Source organism: Rhinoraja longicauda, chromosome 4 (assembly GCF_053455715.1).
Source record: "Rhinoraja longicauda isolate Sanriku21f chromosome 4, sRhiLon1.1, whole genome shotgun sequence".
Classification (NCBI taxonomy): domain Eukaryota; kingdom Metazoa; phylum Chordata; class Chondrichthyes; order Rajiformes; family Arhynchobatidae; genus Rhinoraja; species Rhinoraja longicauda.
Window position 1 is genome coordinate 27,800,164 of NC_135956.1, and position 22,386 is coordinate 27,822,549.

A 22,386-nucleotide genomic window follows, 5' to 3' on the forward strand; every position below is an offset into this window, starting at 1 on the left:
AGATCGCCAATGAATACCAAGCAGACTTGCATTGCACGCAGAATATCTAAATATCTGCATCATGAATGGTGTTTTTGGTGTTAAAGTGGCTGAACCAAAATGTTAATGGGGGCATTTTCCTTCATGCTCGAGTAATTCCCGAATTACAAGGTTGCTTTATGTCCTTTCCAGTTCAAGACTCAATTCGACAAAGGCCCAAGAGTCATTTCTATCTTAGTGTCTTGACATCACATGATAATGTGTTTATCGGCTTTCTTTCCGAATACAAAGATTGGCATCAGAATCATGTGTGTTTCAGTTAATAATTGCTCTTTTGAGTCTTAAAGTAATTGGAAGTTAAGCTAAACGTTATTACAAGGGGGAATGTTGTGGCAAACAACAATATTTCTGGCAAATATTTTAAGAAAAACATTGAACAGAATTCTCCTACCCTTATTAACTGTTTCACTGTTTCACTGGGTTCTTAGTAACTGGATTGAAGTCCTCTTGTTTCTCAGCCAACCTGTCAAGCAAGGTTTGTGTCATAGTAGAGAGAAGGGTGGGAAATTTACTGTAGGCTCATGCAAATTGTGGGCCAGTCTGAGTTGGGGAGGTTATTTGATTTATGTAAACACCAGGAAGTAGTGTTCGGAAAAAAAAAAGCACCAGTTAGTTCCTCAATTTTAGCTGTGCCACGGAGTGGATTAAGCAGCTGTTACTTTTCTCTGAAGTAATTTCTTCTCAATGTCACACAAATTTTGGTGTGTGTTTTGTAACTAATAGGAAGTCTACATGAGGAAATTTTCTCTTGAATTCATTGAAAGTTAACACAGTACGGCTTTTAGACCAATTCTATCTGGTTCCCATCCGTACACCAGGGAAGTAAGTGAATTTTAGTCTTTGAACGGTTTCTGTACAATTGATGCAAGCGAGGTATTGAACTTTGTCTCTTGTGTAAAATGATCAACACTTTAATGTTAAAGGATTAACAAAAGCGTTAAAATAATGCACAGAGCAATTTATTATGGATACTTAAATTACCATATTAACAGAGGAAGTAATTTTTTTTAAATGTTTATATTTGGAAGTCTGAAGCACAGAAATCGTTAAAGTGCCACTTCTGGTAGTGACTAAATGCTGAAAGAATTTAAAACCGCATGGGTTTTCCTCTAAAAGGTGGATACAGTAAACATTCGGTGTCCTGCAGGTCTGACTTTTTAAGGACAAAAAGACAAAGCTAGAAGCTTGCAAGGAAATTGCAAACTTCTACTTTAAAAAACTGATGTCAGAACTATAAATAGAACCATATCTGCTTAAGAATGATGATTGGAATGTGATCTTTACTTTAATCTCTGCCTGGTAAACCTGTGGAGCATTTATTCACAAAATGCTGGAGTAACTCAGCAGGTCAGGCAGCATCTCGGGAGAGAAGGAATGGGTGACGTTTCGGGTCGAGACCCTTCTTCAGACCTGTGGAGCAGATTGGTAGGTTTTACGATGTTAAAGACAATGGGAGCAAGCTGTTGTTATGGATATCAATTAATCATGAAATGCATATCTTCTAACTTTCAAATATTTCAGTTATATCACAAACCTAATGCCAATGAGATGATTAAAATATAATAGCTTTAAAATCTGGTATTAAAGTGAATATAGTACATCATCTATTTTTCCTTTACATGGATGATATTTTTAACATTGAACCATTTAGTAAGGGCAAGTATCAAAATGACAGTCAAATGACATTGGGGCATAGATTCTAGCTGAGAGATTAAAGACCTGAGGGGCAACTTTTTCAATCAGAGGGCGGTGGGTACATGGAACAAGCTGCCAGAGGACGTAGTTGAGGCAGGAACAATAAGAATATTTAGAGCATTTAAAAGATGTTTGGACAGGAAAATGGATAGGAAAAGTTCAGATAGATTTGGACAAATGCAGGTAGGTGGGACTAGCCTAGATGGGGCATCTTGGTCGGCATGGATGAGTGGGGTTGAAGGGCCTGCTTCCGTGCTGACCATTTTCATTAAATGGTTTTATCCCTTTGAATGACTGTATGTCACACAGTATCTTTGGATGGTTAGGGTGCAGAGGACTTTTTTTTTGCCCAGCTAGTTTCAGTGCTATTGTTTTGATAGAGGAAACGTTTGCTGGGCTAATCTTGATGAATATGTTTGAAAATGACAAATGAACATTTGGGAGAGTCAGTGTCAGTTAAATCTGGGTTTCAAATATATTAAACGGCAAGTGTAACAAAATGCGAAAGGATGCCTTTAACAGTTGAGAGTACTTCACGGTAAGGGGATTGGGAAAAAAAGTAAAATGGAAGTTGAATCCACTCAGAATTACCAGTTACATGTGCTGAAGTCTTATAGCACTGTCCACTGGTGCATTCTTATTAATGTAGCTAATTTTGCACCTTGAATCGTTGGAATATTTGAGGACAATTATTTTAGAAGAAAAAGTACACAAGAAGAATGATTTGGTATCTTTACAGATGTTTTGTTTTCTGCTTAACTATAATCTGGTAATGAAATCCTACAGCAAATCGTATTGGCTACCATTGATCTATTTATGTTATAACACCTACCACTATGCCTCTCATAACACAGATAAATGGGTTTTAACATAAGTAAGGAGTTGAGTTGTAAATATGATTTAATACATTTTAAAAGGATTTTTAAAGGAGATGGTTATGATCTTTCAAAGAAGCCTAAATGTTACGTTTGCTCTACTTTTAAATTATCAACGACCTCCTCCACCCCACTTAAAATTTCATCCACTGCAAATCGGACATAAAAACTGAAAATGCAAGTCAGTTGGAGGGGCAACAGTAAAAATGCTACCAACTAATGTTCATGTCACTCGATCTGTTAACCAGTGTACAACTGAAATGTTCAGCCACTTGGAATTCTTATGTTTGTATTTTTCCTGTATTGGTTTGATTCACTGGGTGTATCCTGTCTTCTCCGTTTACGGATTATGGACACAATGCTGGAGCAACTTAACGGGTCAGGCAGCATCTCTGGAGAAAAAGGATGGGCGATGTTTTGGTCAGATCTTCAGACTGAAGAAGGGTCCTGAGCTAAAATGTCAGCCATCGTATTTCTCCAGAGATGCTTCCTGGCCCGCTGAGTTACTCCAGCACTTTGTGTCTATCTTTGGTATAACCATTGTCTGCAGTTGCCTGCTTCTACATTCCGCCTATGGATTGTCGGTTCAGTTGAAAGTCTGAAGAATTGTTGCTTTGCTGAGATACTTTACTTTAGAAGGGGTATTAAAACAAAGGCTTGTCTATCTTATCAGTTGGTCATAATTTTTCCATGTCACCTTCTTAAGGAGGAGGTTTTTTTCTGAACAGCAGCCAGTTTAAAATATTCCCATAAAACAAAATGCCTGGCCACTCATGTTGTTGCCATTTCGGAGGCCTCTATGGTGCGCATATTCACTATTCTAATTGCTTGCACAATAATACATATTGAATTTCTGATAAGCACAGCCACAAACCTTTGTTCCTGTACCAGCTGCTCAGCGAAGCTATCCAATTAATCCCCAACCTGTTATTTAGCGAGGACATGCAAATTCTTCCCTTCAATTATTTAGCCAACTTCCTTTTGAAAGTTTACACTGTGCTTTTAAAGGAAACGATTTTTTAATGTCTTCCTTGATTTATCTTGTTGATGATCTGGAAAGTGTGGCGTCTGATTACTGATCTGTCTGACAATCAAAATAACTTTGCTTTACGTCATTCATAATTCTGAATAACTCCTTCAAATCTTAACCTTCAATGAAAGTAATAAAACAACAGAAATCTGAAAAAAAAAAAAAAAATGCTGGAAATACTCAGCAGTTCCTGGAGTATCAGGAGAAAGAAAAAAAATGGCATGGACTGCATTTTGAAGGCAAGGACATTCATTTTTGTTTTATTTCCAATTATTTCTTAAAACATTTTTATTCCCATTTACATTTTTTTTCCAGGGCCGTAGTAAAAATGAATTATACAGATATTTTCCAACCTCATCGCAGGTTACCTACTGAGTTTGCCAAACTATATTGCTTTGTGGTAAACATGCAGGAGGCAGTGTTCCGTAGCATTAGAAAATAAATGACATATTCTTCTCTCAAAGCCTTTTGAGGGCAAGGAACTGCAGGAAGAGGTGGAAACTGTCCATGTAGCTCATTGTTCCTTTTTCACTATTACTAAGAAATAGCTATTATTTGGAAAAGCTTTAGTCCTCTGGATATCATTTTCAACAGGAATAATTTGAGAAAATTAATTTCAGACACAAGAAATTGCAAATGCTGGAGTCTTGCAAAGAATGGAGATTGCTGGAATACCGCAGTGGGTCATACAGCATCTCTGGAGAGCATGGGCAGTCCGAAGATGGGTCCTGACCCAAAACGTTGCCTATCAACGTCCTCTGCGGATGCTGCCTGGCCCACTGAGTTACTCCAGCACTTTGTATTGTATGAAAAAGGCCTTCATTTTAGATCATGAAATGATCTACTGTAGGTCAGAACATGCTTCATTTCAGTTCACACTTTCAATTCCTCATTCTAGCTTTATTTATAGTTTCAGGGCAACGTTCCGTTATTCTCTGGAGGTTAAAATTGATTACCTATTTGGTGTTTTGCTTTAACTTGCTCAGTACACGATGAAATGAGATTTCCACTTTGATTTGAATACCCTCAACAGTTGAGTCAATAGACCATAGGTGCAGGAGTAGGACATTCGGCCCCTCGAGCCAGCACCACCATTCAATGTGATCATGGCTGATCATTCTCAATCAGTACCCCATTCCTGCCTTCTCCCCATACCCCCTGACTCCGCTATCCTTAAGAGCTCTATCTAGCTCTCTCTTGAATGCATTCAGAGAATTGGCCTCCACTGCCTTCTGAGGCAGAGAATTCCACAGATTCACAACTCTCTGACTGAAAAAGTTTTTCCTCATCTCCGTTCTAAATGGCCTACCCCTTATTCTTAAACTGTGGCCCCTTGTTCTGGACTCCCCCAACATTGGGAACATGTTTCCTGCCTCTAACGTGTCCAACCCCTTAATAATCTTATATGTTTCGATAAGATCCCCTCTCATCCTTCTAAATTCCAGTGTATACAAGCCTAGTCGCTCTAGGCTTTCAACATATGACAGTCCCGCCATTCCGGGAATTAACTTAGTAAACCTACGCTGCACGCCCTCAATAGCAAGAATATCCTTCCTCAAATTTGGAGATTAAAACTGCACACAGTACTCCAGGTGCGGTCTCACTAGGGCCCTGTACAACTGAAGAAGGACCTCTTTGCTCCTATACTCAACTCCTCTTGTTATGAAGGCCAACATTCCATTGGCTTTCTTCACTGCCTGCTGTACCTGCATGCTTCCTTTCAGTGACTGATGCACTAGGACACCCAGATCTCGTTGTACGTCCCCTGTTCCTAACTTGACACCATTCAGATGATACTCTACCTTCCTATTCTTACCACCAAAGTGGATAACCTCACACTTATCCACATTAAACGGCATCTGCCATGCATCCGCCCACTCACACAACCTGTCCAAGTCACCCTGCAACCTCATAGCATCTTCCTCACAGTTCACACTACCACCCAGCTTTGTATCATCTGCAAATTTGCTAATGGTACTTTTAATCCCTTCATCCAAGTCATTAATGTATATTGTAAATAGCTGCGGTCCCAGCACCGAGCCTTGCGGTACCCCACTAGTTACTGCCTGCCATTCTGAAAGGGACCCATTTATCCCCACTCTTTGCTTTCTGTCTGTCAACCAATTTTCTATCCATGTCAGTACCCTACCTCCAATACCATGTGCTCTAATTTTGCCCACTAATCTCCTATGTGGAACCTTGTCGAAGGCTTTCTGAAAGTCGAGGTACACCACATCCACCGGCTCTCCCCTGTCAAGTTTCCTAGTTACATCCTCAAAGAATTCCGGAAGATTAGTCGAGCATGATTTCCCCTTCGTAAATCCATGCTGACTCGGAACGATCCTGTTACTACTATCCAAATGCTCCGCAATTTCGCCTTTTATAATTGACTCCAGCATCTTCCCCACCACTGATGTCAGCCTAACTGGTCTATAATTTCCCGTTTTTTCTCTCCCTCCTTTCTTAAAAAGTGGGACAACATTAGGGAGTCAAAGCATGTGATTCTAATATGAATCATTGTAGTAGATTTATGTTTAAGTAGGTGAATTATATTGAGAGACATTGGGCCTTGCAGCCATTGGGCCTCCTGTGTAGTTTTTTCACATGTCCTGTGCAAGGAGGCTGTTGTGGCTTTACTATTGGGATAAGATTTTGGGAAGAGAATTTGTCCCCAAAGAATCTCCAGTAGATGATTTTCTATTAATTTCCTTTTGGGGTCTGTAGGAGTGCTGGCATGCCACCCACCCTCCCCAACATCTCTAAAGAGTGACTCTCACTTTATGGACAAGGAAGTTTATCAGACCATCAGGTGACCCTCAATATTACACTCTCTTGCCTGGGATTCAAAGCAACTCGAGATTCATTTCTGCAGCAGTGTTCCTAGAGTTAAATAGGAGATAATTAATATCTTTAGGTTGAGATAAATTGGGTTTACCTTTCATGTTTGTGTGTGCTGGATATAAACACAAACATCCCAGATGGATGAACAGCAAGGACTTTGGGGGGTTTCATTCCCATGCATCCTTGCTCTCATCAGTTATGAACACCCAGTGGGGGTCATTGCCTCTGCCAATAGCCACAAATTGCAATCCTGACAACAGGGAATAAATATATGTGGGAATTGGGTGAGTAGTGTGAAGAGGTAATGGTGACTTGTGCAGGAAGGAACTATGGATACTGGTTTACACTGAAGATGGACACAAAATGCTGGAGTAACTCAGCGGGACAGGCAGCATCTCTGGACGGTCTAAATAGCCTCCTTCTATGCTCTATGGAAATACGGTAAGACTCAGTTCAAAAGTGGTGAAAGTTTTCCTAATTTCCCTGACTCTCCAGGAGAATCAAGAACTCTCCTGTGTAGGAAGGAACTGCAGATGCTGGTTTAAGTCTAAGATAGACACAAAATGCTGGAGTAACTCAGTGGGACAGGCAGCATCTCGGGAGAGAAGAAATGGGTAACGTTTCAGGTCGAGACCTGAAATGTCACCCAGTCCTTCTCTCCAGCGATGCTGCCTGTCCCGCTGAGTTACTCCAGCATTTTGTCTATCAAAAACTCTCCTGCTCCACAAGCCAACTTAAACACCATTGAAACTTAATCTACTGGTCCGCTGCTGAATTGCTCCCTTGGAAGTCTTGGCTGGGTCTTACTCTGGCAAGAGGATTAGATGGAGCAGAATTTGTTAGGTGTATCCAAGGTGATTTATTTAAACAGTATATGGATAGACCGACTCGAGGCGGGAACAAACTGGGCCTTGTATTGGAAACAAGCATGGCCAGGTGACTGGTGTTAGGGTGGAAGAGCATTTTGTAGATGGTGATCACAACTCCATAAATGTTCTGATTGTTTTGAATAGGGACAGGACTGGATGTTGGGGGAAGGTACTAAATTAGGGCAAGGTAGATTACAATGTCATTTGGCAGGAGTTAGGGGGATAGATGGTGAGCAGTTGTTATTGGGTAAGTCCGCAGATGACATGTGGAAATTCAAGGATCCAGTGGAAGGAAGGGAGCCGATTCCTAGTCCTGGAATTTAGAGATGAGTTTGGATGGGTCTAATATTACAATTATCAATTTATTGTATCATCGATCATTATAAATTTATCCGAGTGTTATTGTGGTAGTTTGTCTGTTAAGCTGCAGTAAGTAGGAATTTCTTTGTTCCATTTCCAGCACATGTGACAACTAAACTCTCCTGACTCTTGATCCAAATCCATATCCCTTCCATCGGAATAACCAATCTCTTAACTGCGCTGTTGTTTTTCTGATCAATCCTCTGAGCTACATTGATTCCTGGCCTCCTGCACTGCTTATTTCCAATGCCCAGCAACAGGCACAGCTGGCTATACCTACAGCTGTTTTGGCATTAGTCTCTGGAATTCATTTCCCAGACTGTAAAAGCAATCCTGATAAATTACCTGCCAATTGGATGTGGTGCTTATTAATTTCAGCTGACAATGTGCAACAAGACACCTCTTAGAAAATGTTGCTGCATAAATGGTGCTATACAAACAAACATATTGCTCTCTTGTGAGACTGATCTAAATTATCTGAGGTTGCTTTTGATCAGTTCAATTGACAAAGTAGGAAATGATTGCGAAGAGTCAAGTCAGGTCACAGATAAAAAGGCAGATTCATTATTTCTAAATATAAAGACCAACTTTTCACTGGTCTGATGCAGATTATGTTCAGTGGCTCAAAGCTGATTAGCCAAAGTACACCAGGCATGATAAGTAACAGTGGACAATAGGTTGTATTCATAGTAATGAGATCACTCCAAATGGAGACATTTTATTTTATTTTCCTTCCTCTTTCATTTTATTATAATTATTTTCCAATAATTCCATCAAATTTCTCCAGATACTGTTAAATTCCCTGATTTTATGGTATTTCAGCATGGGTGTCTAACCATTATTTTGAGTTAACTATTTTCCAATTTACTGACAAAATCTTACACCACGATGGAAACATATAATGCCACTTCCAGGCTTTCAAAGAGCCTCTGAGAAAGCAAACAAAAGTCTTAATAGTGGATAAAAGCAGGTGAATTCTGATTTTTAGCTAAAGGAAAATACTTAAATCAGATAAAATAAAATTCCGTTTAGTTTAGAGCTACTGCATGGAAACAGACCCTTTGGCCCACAGAGTCCGTGCCAACTAGCGATCACTGCACACCAATACTATACACAGACTCGGGGCAATTTTACATTTATACCAAGCCAATGAACTTACAAACCTGTACATCTTTGGAGTGTGGGAGGAAACTAAAGATATCTGAGAAAACCCACGTGGTCACGGGGAAAACATACAAACTCCATACAGACAGCACCCGTAGTCAGGATCAAACCTGGGTCTCTGCCGCTGTTAGGCAGTAGCTCTACTGCTACCGTTAACTCTACCGCTGCACCACCATGCGCCCACAGTGTAGTTAAGACATATTGGTCAGAAAAAGTTAGGGAAAGGATGATGGTGGGGTTGTAGTAACCTTGAGGTTTTGTTTTTCTTTAATATTGTATAGAACTTAAAACAGTGCGGCACAGGAACAATGTTTGTGTTGAACATGAAGCCAAGTTAAATTGATTTCATCTGCTTGTACATGATCCATATCTCTCCATTCCTTGCACTTCCATGTGCCTATCGAAAAGCCTTTGAAACACCTCTATTATATCTGTCTCCTCCACCACCCCAGGCAAAACATTCTAGGCCCCCACCACTCTGTAAAAAAAAATGCCTCGCTCATTTCCATTAAACGTTTGCCCCCTCACCTTATTGCTGTGCTCTCTAGTGTTAGACATTTCCACCCTGGGATAAAGGTTCTGACCGTCCAGCCTATCTATGCCTCTCCAAATTTTATATACTTCTATCAATTCTCCCGGCAGCCTCCGATTTCCAGAGAAAAAAATCTTGTTCGTTCAGATGGTTTATTTCACCAGAATTGATTCAGTTTGAGCTGTCATCAGTCAGCCTCCAGTGTGTGAGGAGTATAAGTTTTTTTTAATGGATGGTATCCAGTCAACACAAGTTCAGGCAATGCTTTACTGGAACTATTTGGATGCACTAAGATCTCATTCTAACTATCATATCATATCATATATATACAGCCGGAAACAGGCCTTTTCGGCCCTCCAAGTCCGTGCCGCCCAGCGATCCCCGTACATTAACACTACCCTACACCCACTAGGGACAATTTTTACATTTACCCAGCCAATTAACCTACATACCTGTACGTCTTTGGAGTGTGGGAGGAAACCGAAGATCTCGGAGAAAACCCACGCAGGTCACGTACAAACTCCTTACAGTGCAGCACCCGTAGTCAGGATCGAACCTGAGTCTCCGGCGCTGCATTCGCTGTAAAGCAGCAACTCTACCGCTGCCCCACCGTGCCGCCCTGTTAAAGAAGTGAAAACATTCAAGTAAAATTACTGAAACTTTTATGTAAAATGTCTTCTAACAACTTTTTTATGATATTTTATAACTGAATGTGCAGCCAATTAAAACTAAAAGTATAAAATTGCCAAATAAATGGCAAACACAAACTTTTATGCCTAAATCAGAGATATCATATCATATATCATATCATATATATACAGCCGGAAACAGGCCTTTTCGGCCCTCCAAGTCCGTGCCGCCCAGTGATCCCCGTACATTAACACTATCCTACACCCACTAAGGACAATTTTTACATTTTATCCAGCCAATTAACCTACATACCTGTACGTCTTTGGAGTGTGGGAGGAAACCGAAGATCTCGGAGAAAACCCACGCAGGTCACGGGGAGAACGTACAAACTCCTTACAGTACAGCACCCGTAGTCAGGATCGAACCTGAGTCTCCGGCGCTGTATTCGCTGTAAAGCAGCAACTCTACCGCTGAGCTACCGTTTTTATCTAAAATTTTCTATCTAAAATAGAAATACAAATAACACAGGATGACTTCCTCAATCCTTCTGCTGAAGTTTCAGTGATATTTCAAGATGCCAACAGAACTTAATTTTAAACCAAAGCATGAGAAATAAAAGGATAACACATTTTAAATGTACAGAAAACTCTGAGCTTATTTTTTCTCTGAAAGTTTTCTTCTAGTTTCAAGTGAAATTGTATTGTGGTGTAGCTTTTGTCCTTTAAAACTTTCCTCTAATGTTCTTGCCAGAGTCAAAGATCAAACTGTACAAGTAGCTATCTTGAAGTTTCACAAATGGTCCTGAGATTAAAATAGTAATTATCAAAACAACATGGTAAGGCGATCGCTCCCAATGTGAGCTCTGCCATTTCAGTATTCAAATGGCCAATTCTGGATTTAGTGTTGTCCAATGAACCAGATATAATAAGGGAACTCAAGGTAAAGGAACCACGGTGGTAGTGACCATAATATGATTAGTTTTAAACTGCAATTTGAGAGGGAGGTTAAATCAGAAGTGAGGGTGTTGCAGTTGAACAAAGTGGACTATGAAGGCATGAGAGAGTAGCTGACCAAGGTCGACTGGAAAAGGATCCTGGCAGGAATGATGGTGGAACACAATGGCAGGAATTTCTGAACATAATCCAGAAGATGCAGGATCATTTCATTCCAAAGAGGAAAAGAAATTCTAAGGGAAGTAAGAGGCAACTGTAGCTGACAAGGGAAGTTAGTGATGGAATAAAATTAAAAGAAAGGATGTATAACATAGCAAAGAGTAACGGGAAGCCAGAGGAATGGGTAACTTTCAAAGGAAAACAGGAGGTAACAAAACGGGGAATACGGGCTGAAAAAATGAAATACAAGGGGAAACTAGCCAAGAATATAAAGAAGGACAGTAAAAGCTTCTTTAGGTATGTTAAGAGAAAAAGATTAGTAAAGACAAATGTGGGTCCCTTGAAGGCAGAAACGGGTGAAATTATTATGGGTAGCAAGGAAATGGCAGAAGAGTTGAACAGGTACTTCAGATCCGTCTTCACTAAGGAAGACGCAAACAATCTCCCAGATGTACTAGAGGACAGAGGATCTAGGGAGATAGAGCAACTGAAAGAAATTTGCATTAGGCGAGAAATAGTTTTGGGTAAACTGATTGGACTGAAGTCTGTTAAATCCCTAGGGCCTGATGGTCTACATCCCAGGGTACTCAAGGAGGTGGCTCTAGAAATCGTGGATGCATTGGTGATCATTTTCCAATGTTCAATAGATTCACGATCAATTCCTGTGGATTGGAGGATAGCTAATGTTATCCCACTTTTCAAGAAAGGAGCAAGAGAGAAAACGGGGAATTAAAGACGAGTTAGCCTGACATCGGTGGTGGGGAAGATGCTGGAGTCAATTATTAAAGAAGTAATAACGGTGCATTTGGATAGCAGTAAAAGGATTGGTCCAAGTCAGCATAGATTTATGAAGGGAAAGTCATACTTGACTAATCATCTGGAATTTTCTGAGGATGTGACAAGTAAAATGGATGAAGGAGAGCTAGTAGATGTAGCGTATCTAGACTTTCAGAAGGCCTTTGATAAGGTCCCACGCGGGAGGTTGGTGAGCAAAATTAGAGCACATGGTATTGGGGTAGGGTATTGACATGGATGGAGAATTGGTTGGCAAACTGGAAGCAAAGAGTAGGAATAAACGTGTCCTTTTCAGAATGGCAGGCAGTGGCGAGTGGAGTGCCGCAAGGCTTGGTGCTGGGGCCGCAACTATTTACTATATATATAAATGATTTGGATGATAGAATTAGAAGTAACACTAGCAAGTTTGCAGATGACACAAAGCTGGGCGGCAGTGTGAACAGCGAAGAGGATGTTAGGAGGTTGCAGGGTGACTTGGACATGTTGAGTGAGTGGGCGGATGCATGGCAGATGCAGTATGATAATGTAGATAATGTGAGGTTATCCACTTTGGCGGCAAAAACAAGGAGGCAGATTATTATCTCAATGGTTTCAGATTAGGTAAAGGGGAAGTGCAACGAGACCTGCTTGTCCTTGTACACACATCACTGAATGTAAACGTGCAGGTACAGCAGGCAGTGAAGAAAGCTAATGGCATGTTGGCCTTTGTAACAAGAGGATTTGAGTATAGGAGGAAAGAGGTCCTTCTGCAGTTGTATAGGGCTCTGATGAGACCACATCTGGAGTATTGTGTGCAGTTTTGGTCTGCTAATTTGAGGAAGGACTTCCTTGCTATTGAGGCAGTGCAGTATAGGTTCACGAGATTAATCCCTGCGATGGCGGGACTGTCATAAGTTTAGAAGGATAAGAAGGGATCTTTTAGAGACGTATAAAATTATAAAAGGACTGGACAAGCTGGATGCAGGAAACATGTTCCCAATGTTGGGGGAGTCCAGAACCAGGGGCCACAGTCCAAGAATAAAGGGGAAGCCATTTAAAAAAACTGAGGTGAGAAGAAACTTTTTCACCCAGAGAGTTGTGAATTTGGGGAATTCTCTGCCACAGAAGGCAGTGGATGAATTTAAAAGAGAGTTAGATAGAACTCGAGGGGCTAGTGGAATCAAGGGGTATGGGGAGAAGGCAGGCACAGGTTACTGTTTGTGAATGATCAGCCATGATCACAATGAACGTTGGGTTGCTGGCTCGAAGGGCCTAATGGCCTCCTCCTGCACCTATTTTCTATGTCTATCTATGTTAACAGTCTAATTGTGTCATTGAGTTTCGGACAGAGTATGTTAAAATGAAATGGAATTGCTCGGTTGTTTGACAATTTTTTTGTAATTTACAACACTTAATCATCATATTTGTTTTAATTAGTTCATTGTCACCTTTTTTGATGCATGCTATCCAGTCAGCTGAAAGACAATGCATAATTACAGACACAAAAAGCTGGAGTAACTCAGTGGGCCAGGCAGCATCTCTGGAGAGAAGGAATGGGTGATGTTTCAGCCTGTCCCGCTGAATTAATCCAGCTTTTTGTGTCTATCTTCAGTCGAAACCAGCATCTGCAGATCCCTCCTGTACATGATTACAATCAAGCCATCCACAATGTACAGATACGGGATAAAGGGAATGATGTTCAGAGGAAGTCCAGTAAAGTCCAATTAAAGATAGTCCGAGGCCCTCCAATGAGGAAGATGGTAGCTCAGGCCCACTCTCTAGTTTAGTTTTAGTTTAATTTATTGTCACTTATACAAAGGTACAGTGAAAAGCTTTTGCGTGTTAATCAGCCAGATGAAAGACAATACCTGGGGCGGCCCCGGTGGTGCAGCGGGTAGACTGTTACTGCCTTACAACGCTTGCAGTGCCGGAGACCCGGGTTTGATCCCAACTACGGGTGCTGTCTGTACGAAGTTTGTACATTCACCCTGCGTGGGTTTTCTCCGAGATCTTCGGTTTCCTCCAACACTCAAGGCATACAGGCATGCAGGTTAATTAGCTTGGTGTATGTGTAAATTGGCCCTAGTGTGTGTAGGATAGTGTTACTGTGCGGGGATCATTGGGCAGTGAGGACTCGGTGGGCCGAAGGGCTTGTTTCTGCGCTGTATTTCTAAACTAAACCTGATTACAATCGAGCCATCCACAGTGTATAAGTGCATGATAAAGGAATAACATTTAGTGTGAGGTAAAGTCCAATTAAAGATAGTTTGAGGGTCTCCAATGAGGTAGATGGTAGTTCAGGACTGCTCTCCTGTTGGTGATAAGATGGTTCAGTTGCTTGATAACAGCTGGGAAGAAAGTGTCCTTGAACCTGGAGGTGTGTGTTTTCACGCTTCTGCACCTCTTGCCTGATGGGAGAGGGGAGAAGAGGGAGTGTCCAGTGTTAGACTCGTCCTGGATTATTCTGGTGGCCTTGCCAAAGCAGCGTGAAGTGTAAATGGAGACAATGGAAGGGAGGTTGGTTTGCGTGATGGTCTGAGCTGTGTCCACAATTCTCTGCCATTTATTACATTCTTGGATAGAGCAATTCCCAAACCATGCTGTGAAGCATTGTGGCATATGTTGGATTTTTTTGTGAAAATGATTTGAGGTGGGCAATAATGTGATTTACAGCTATCAGCAATTGCAAATGGCAAATGAAAACATCCTAATAAGTTAACCCAGCTTGTGACTGGTGTATGAATTAACGTGGACAAGTTTTCTGTGAGAGCGTCACAGCTTGAAACATGAAGTAGCTCCAGTGTGGTGGCTTGGCATTGCATTTGTATGTATCCAACACTATACGCACTCAATGCTCTTGTTTTCTTCCTTCCATGAAGACCCAAATAAGCATTGAAACCGACTGTCATGTTAATACTGAATTCCTTTGTCTTCTTGGATTTGGCCCCTGTTTATCAAATCCACCCTACACAGCATGGCACTACCAGCCACTCCAGTCACCTTGCTACACAAGTAGTTGAAACAGAAGCGTTCTGAAGTGTGGCAAACTTAACAGCAATATCTTCTATTGAGTTAGAACCATGACAAGGTACACATCCTGTGCTTAAAATGGGTTTAAGGAATGTCTTGGACCACAGAGGTGAAGAGATTTCTGTTTAAGGATGTAGGATCATTGGAGTGAGTGTCGAAGGAAGAGTTTTACATATTAGAGCCTTGAAAGCTAAAAATTCAGTGCCAATGTCAGTGTCTGAAGAAGGGTTTTGACCCGAAACGTCACCCGTTCCTTCTCTGCTGAGATGCTGCCTGATGTGCTGTTACTCCTGTATTTTGGTGTCTATCTTCAGTTTAAACCAGCATCTGCTGTTCCTTCCTACACAATTCAGTGCCAATATTGGAGCAATTAAAAGTACCAATGTTTGGCAGCCCGCAAATTGGAAGGGGAATGCAAGTTGAAAGCAATCATGTTCAGAGAAGGCCAATCCTTGGAAGAGTTTGAAAACAATGAAAATCTCCAGTATGATTAATGAGTAGACATTGTGATCATCATATATTATTTAGGTGTAATATGTTTACAGATCTATTATACTGCTGCAAGTAAGAATTTCATTGTTCTGTTGTGAGTACATATAACAATACCTGAGAATGCTTTATCCCTAAGAGAACTCCAGAGATTCTGGTTGGCAGGGGGGATGTGGTACAAAGAGAAGTTGATAAAAGATTAGACATGTCTTGGGTATGATTTTATAAAATGCCAACAGTAAAAAGATAGTTCTGAATCCGGAGAGAGTGATTAAGGAAGGATACCAGTAAACTCAGTACCAGTAAACTTTGATAAATTGTGGTGGAGGTTGAAATCTTTGAATGAAAAATCATTAGGTAAAGGGACCAAAGCAGTGACGTTATCTGATGAGTACGTTTTGTTACCTGTGTGGGTGGTTAAACGAGGATTTTAAATGAGGTAAGAGAGGTGAAAGAAGGTGGCACACTCGAGGAAGGAGAGTGCCAGAGGCATTGAATTACAGAGCAAGGTGATTTGGTAAAGTCCAACCCATCACTGTAGCAGCTTAAAAGGAGGAACGAGGTGGGAAGTTACAGCCAGGTACAGGACATCATTTTCCAGAATTTGTAATTAGCCATCCATCATTACATCTGCTCCTCAAGATCATGATGTTAATGCAACCATCCACAATAAGATTAAGCATTTTTAGTAGTTGGATATTTTGAACGGAAATTTAAAGGGAGTGATGGTAATTGGCAGAGTGTGCAGATTCAGAGCTAGGGTTGGACATGGGGGTTTAATGGGACAGGAAGGAGATTGGGAAGATTATTCTCAGCATTCCTATTTAGAGCATGGCTGGTGAGCAAGTAAGTGGGCATTTGGGATTGTTGTTCAGGAGGAGGCAGAGAGTGAGTCCTTCGGGGATGTCTGGAGCAATACAGGGAGCAACTCCAGGCTGATCTCTGCAGGAGTCAAGCCAGTAACGATTGCAGAAAAGCGGAAAGGTTGAGTGCTGTAAGTTTGGGGGAAGAGGAACGAGTGAAGACATGATAACAAAGAGGATTCCAGGATGAAGGAAAAGTAAACCAAAGGTGGAAGTGGAAGCAAGTTTTGGTTTCGAATAGCAACAAACAGGCACTGGATAAAGCGATTTATTCACAAAATGCTGGAATAACTCAGCTGGTCAGGCAGCATCTCGGGAGAGAATGAATGGGATAAACTGGATAAAGTGAAGTTGTTTAGTTTAGTACACGTACCGAGGTGCAGCAAAAAACTTTTGTTGCGTGCTAACCAGTCAGTGGAAAGATAGTACATGATTAGGAAAGATAATACATGATTACATGAAGTTGCTTGGGTCTGGTGTCGGTAGAATTAAAACAAGGCCCATGAATTTGACAGACGACCTTCCTGCAAAATTCCAAAATCTTTTTGAAGCTGGACTGATATCTGTTGAAATGAAGCCAGATTCAAATAATTTGGCTACTTCTTCACTAACACACTTCATTTGCTGGCTGTCTAAACAAATTTCATAATAGACACCAACTGCACTTAAACATGCATGGCCTGTCGTTTGTTTCAAGGGCATTTTTTTCCCACATCATGTATAAAGACCTCCTGCATTTTTTTCAGTGTCATGTTGTGTCCAAGGTTATGTGCCAAAACCCCTCCCCCCACATTGCCCTTTGATCCTTTCTATCGGCAACATGGAAGGAGGGACTGGGGTGATGTTGATTTCCTCTTCAATTTTCGTCTCCAGTTTCCTTTCCACTGCTGTCTCTTCTCCTACCTTCTGTAGTAATTTTTCCAAGTGACAGTCTGCCAAGGGTCCTCAAATATCACATTTCCCTGTTTAATTTAAAAGAAACCATAGACAAGGAAGGTTGCTTCCCATGTGTAAGAAATCCACCCACGGTCAATTGCTGGCAGACTTGAATAGTGTTTTGATTGTTGATCAACAACTTTGAAATTGGGGGAAATAAGGTATTAATATTTGCAGATCAATATTTGTGCTGATATTTAAAAATTAATATGAAACAGAATACATGCAATATGTTGCTCTCTAACATTTTTGGGAAAGCTTTCTGAATACCAATACTTATTATCTCAACGGTGTTAGGTTAGGTAAGGGGGAGGTGCAGCGAGACCTGGGTGTCCTTGTACACCAGTCACTGAAAGTTGGCGTGCAGGTACAGCAGGCAGGGAAGAAAGCTAATGGCATGTTGGCCTTCATAACAAGAGGATTTCAGTATAGGAGTAAAGAGGTTCTTCTGCAGTTGTATCGGGCCCTGGTAAGACCACATCTGGAGTATTGTGTACAGTTTTGGTCTCCTAATTTGAGGAAGGACATCCTTGTAATTGAGGTTCACGAGATTGATCCCTGGGATGGCGGGACTGTCATATGAGGAAAGATTGAAAAGACTAGGCTTGTATTCACTGGAGCTTAGAAGGATGAGAGGGGATCTTATAGAAAACATATAAATTATAAAAGGACTGGACAAGCTAGATGCAGGAAAAATGTTCCCAATGTTGGGCGAGTCCAGAACCAGGGGCAACAGTCTTAGAATAAAGGGGAGGCCATTTAAAACTGCAGTGAGAAAAAACTCTTTCACCCAGAGAGTTGTGAATTTATGGAATTCTCTGCCACAGAGGGCAGTGGAAGCCAAATCACTGGATGGATTTAAGAGAGAGTTAGATAGAGCTGTAGGGGCTAGTGGAATCAAGGGATATGGGGAGAAGGCGGGGACGGGTTACTGATTGTGGATGATCAGCTATGATCACAACCGATATAAGAAAATAACTGCAGATGCTGGTACAAATCGATTTATTCACAAAATGCTGGAGTAACTCAGCAGGTCAGGCAGCATCTCGGGAGAGAAGGAATGGGTGACGTTTCGGGTCTGAAGAAGGGTCTCGACCCGAAACGTCACCCATTCCTTCTCTCCCGAGATGCTGCCTGACCTGCTGAGTTACTCCAGCATTTTGTGAATAAAACAATGAATGGTGGTGCTGACTCGAAGGTCCAAATGGCCTCCTCCTGCATCTATTTTCTATGTTTCTATACACAAAGTAGCCCTGATAGATCTTGGATCAATTAGTGCCAATCTTTCACTCCAGAATGTTCATGATGATGTAAATGGATGTTTTACCACGTTAGAATTTTGAACGTTCAGCTTGCATAGTAGTTAGTTTTGTAGAGCCTCACGCAATATGTTGTTTTACAGAAAATATGGGATGTATAAAGTCAAAGAACTTCTCGGAAGAACCAAAAGAATTGAAGGAAAAGCGAGTACGTAATTCTGAACCAACTATTTATGTGAGAGACCCAACATCCAATATACAAAAGCCAGTAAGTAGAGAAGTGAAGGGGAAGCCTCATTGCACAATGTTAGGCTTGTGCATGACTGACTTACTTAAACACCCATTGACGCAATCACAAACGTACGTACTAAAATTGCTGATTTTAATTTTATTTACCAATTAACCTTCCATCCCTAATGATCAGTGCTGTACATCATTTTAATGCCACAAGCATAAATATATTTAATGAGTGATTCAAAGATTACATTAATAATTTCATCAAAGCCTGCCTACTCCCTGGCTACATCTTTCTCTCGTTTCTCTTTCATCACCATCTCGTGTCTCATCTCAATATTATAAATTGACCTAATATCATAAATTATCTATCCATGCAAAAATCTTCCCTTTTCAATACAAAATTATTAACAAATTTACCTACTTAGTCCTTCTTTTAAATGTCAACCAAGAGCTTTAATCTGTCACTGCATCTTCCACTGCAATAAAACAGGCATAAACTCAAAGATAATTTTCTTTGACTTTGCTGTGCCATTTCCCCTTAGAATTTTCGACAGACATTGCCACCATTTACCATGCCATTGTCCACATTTTGATCCCATCGAGTTGCCTTCTGTTTCAGGATGTGGATGAGAAAACTTGAACTACACTGTTTAGCCCCTCATGCCTGCTGATCCATTCAAAGTTATGATGTGTCTGATTTGACCTTCATTTTATTTTCAGTTTCACTTCCTTTTGACACCATTTAAGAGTATCAATTTAATACAGTATCCATGGCCTTTTAGATGAAAGCATTTCTAATGTCTATTACCCTCTCTGTGCAAAATGTGCTTCTTGATCTTCCATAGAAATGTATCCATTCATAAGTTGGAGGAGCAGAATTAGGCCATTCGGCCCATCAAGTCTACTCCGCCAATCAATTACGGCTGATTTATCTTTCCCTCTCAATCCCATTCTCCTGCCTTCTCCCCATAACCCCTGACACCCTTACTAGCCAAGAATTTGTCAATCTTCGCCGTAAAAACATCCATTGACTTAGCCTCCATGGCCTTTTATGACAATGAATTCCACAGATTCACCACCCTCTGACTAAAGAAATTCCTTCTTATCTCCTTTCTAAAGGTATGTCCTTTTATTCTGAGGCTATGGCCTCTGGTTCTAGATTCTACCACTGGTGGAAACATCCTCTCCAAATCCACTCTGTCCAGGCCTGGTTCATCTTAATGTCTTCTTACCGCCTTCTTGATGACTCCCCCCCACCCCCCACCTCCCATCTCCCATCTCATGGTACAGGTCTGGAGATCCTATTGAAAAGTCCAATGTTTGTGCTTCTGGAAAAGAATGAGCACAGGATCAGGCAGCTACAGTAACTTTGGTTACTTCATTGTCATTGGTACATGTGGTTGTTCGACTGGATAGGCTGCATGAGCTAGAACTGCAGATTACCTGTGTCTGTGGACTGCGACGAATGGTGGTTAGGAGGAGAAGAATTCTTTTCCATCTACCCACTCCCCAGTCATACTCCGACCTCCAGTTCTCTGAAGAGCAATGCATCTATACCTGCACTGGTCTGGCCAGAGTGATTAAGATCACTGACGTCATGAAGACTGACCTCCAGCTCATTCCACACTACCTATCACAGTTTGCTCTAAACTCTCAGCTTTCAGGAGCACACTACTGTTCTTTCCATAATCAAAATGGGTTGTGCTCAGTCTTCTTGAGCAGAGACCAATAGGCTGAGTGGGGCTGTAGATTTGCAAGGACTGGGTTCCCCATAGGCTCTGTGATGTGCCTTGTTCTAGGAATTTTGAAGCTCCATTTAGAACACCTTCACATGTTTAGTATAGAAATACAGTGTGCAGTCAGGCCCCTTCGGCCCACAGAGTCCGCACCCCCGTACACCAGCGATCCCCGTACACTAACACCATCCTACGCACTAGGGACAATTTACAATTTTTACCGAAGCCAATTACCTACAAACCTGTGCATCTTTGGAAAGGGGAGGAAACTGGTCCACCCAGAGAAAACCCACGCGGTCACGGGGTGAACGTATAAACTCAGTATTGATCGCACCCAGTAGTTAGGATCGAACCTGGGTCTCTGGCACTGTAAGGCAGCAACTCTACCGCTGTGCTACCGTGCTGCCCAAAATCTTTCAACCATAAGCTTGGCTCAATGAAGAGTACTCTTTGAGGGCTGAATCCCTAATGTCAATGGGTCAGCTGATGAGCTAATAATTATCATGAAACCAGCAGTGAGCTTACATGCTTCAAACAATCTTTTTATTTCGGCAATCCAATCCAGAATCGTTTTCCGACTGCATTAGCATGAACAGACACGGGTTAACTCTCCAGTAAATGTTTAGTGCTTCTGTTTAATAGTAAGACATTTTCTGAATATCTATCCTTCTATTTTCTTGATCTTGGAATTTCAGCTACTATTTAACAAGCTTTTGCTTTATCGCACAGTTATAATTAGTTAACATTCATGTTCTAAAGTGTACAAAGCATTGCTATATAATTTCTTTCGAGATTTCTCCTGGTTTTAATTACAGTGGAATGATTACAGTGCTTGATCATTAGTGTTAACCATAAAACCTGATCACTGACCCGTAGAAAGATTTGCTTTAGGATGGGAAAATATTTTACTTCAATTATCTGCATTTCTGTTCATTCTAATATAATCATGTATCCTTGTTGCAGTATGCAATATTTGGATGATTCTTTACTGAAAAGACATGCAGTCAGAATTGTATTTTCTATGGAATAGAATTAGTGCACTTACACTGGAGATATATAAAAGCATGCCTTCGTTTTCTGATGGATTTTGGATGATATGCTTCCATGTGAAATGGATGAAGTCATTTAGGAGGTTAATTTGTGATACTACGAAAATTATGGCCTAATTCTAAGCAGAGCTTGAGGGTAGTTTGCTTATTGTTGGAACTTCTTGAATCTAATGATCATTTGATTACTTTATACATTGAAAGGTAGGGGGCAAAATCTAATGTTCGTGATCTGATCTGAGGAAGTAATTTGAAAAAAATCTCTCACTGTTTTAAACATTTTGGCGTATATAACATCGGTATCCTTGAATAAAAATGTCTTGTTCCAGAATTCAAAGAAGGATTCTCATCTATTACCTGGCCAAAAGTTTCAGAAATTTGAAGGTAAATTTATCAGAAACTTTCTGCGTGGAAAGCTGTTTCTATCGTGATGTGAAATCAAATTAATACTGTGCCTTCCATGTGTCTGAGACAGAGACTGATGGCAAAGTTGTTATTGCCATATATCCATATGATGGAAACCATGATGATGACCTATGTTTCAAAAAAGGTGAAAAACTAAAAGTGCTTGAAGAGTAAGTAGTTCCTTTTCCACTCGTACACATTGCGGTTAATAACAAAGGCGCGCTTGCATTGTGTTTGTTACTCTATGGTTAAGTTAGTATCTTGATTTTTGCATGCAATCTCTTGCTGCATCACTTGTCAAACAGGTGGATTGTCTGTTTATATTTTATAATAATTTTTCTATTGTGGACAGAAATTCTGTGCACTGCTTACCCAACATTTAAACATAGATAATTACTGGCTGTGGATGGAACCATCATTCCCTAGGAAAGGCAACTCTGGGTCAAAAGTGTAGTTGTTGAGTT

The 22,386-nt window shown here is 40.9% G+C and overlaps 1 protein-coding gene across 3 annotated transcripts in view; it reads left to right on the forward strand.

Moving 5' to 3' along the window:
- The first annotated feature begins 642 nt into the window (after nt 1–642).
- The window catches only part of lyn (LYN proto-oncogene, Src family tyrosine kinase), a 76,104-nt gene continuing 54,360 nt past the window's right edge, over nt 643–22,386 (forward strand). Inside the window, exons 1-4 of one of the 3 annotated variants that reach the window (XM_078397401.1) lie at nt 643–861; nt 18,642–18,766; nt 21,847–21,901; nt 21,993–22,092. In XM_078397401.1, the coding sequence (XP_078253527.1) occupies nt 18,647–18,766; nt 21,847–21,901; nt 21,993–22,092 (275 nt within the window). In that variant the 5' untranslated portion in view covers nt 643–861; nt 18,642–18,646. Of the gene's footprint in view, nt 862–1,397; nt 1,465–18,641; nt 18,767–21,846; nt 21,902–21,992; nt 22,093–22,386 lie in introns of those variants that run through there. The other 2 variants (XM_078397404.1, XM_078397402.1) reach the window with 2 other exon arrangements.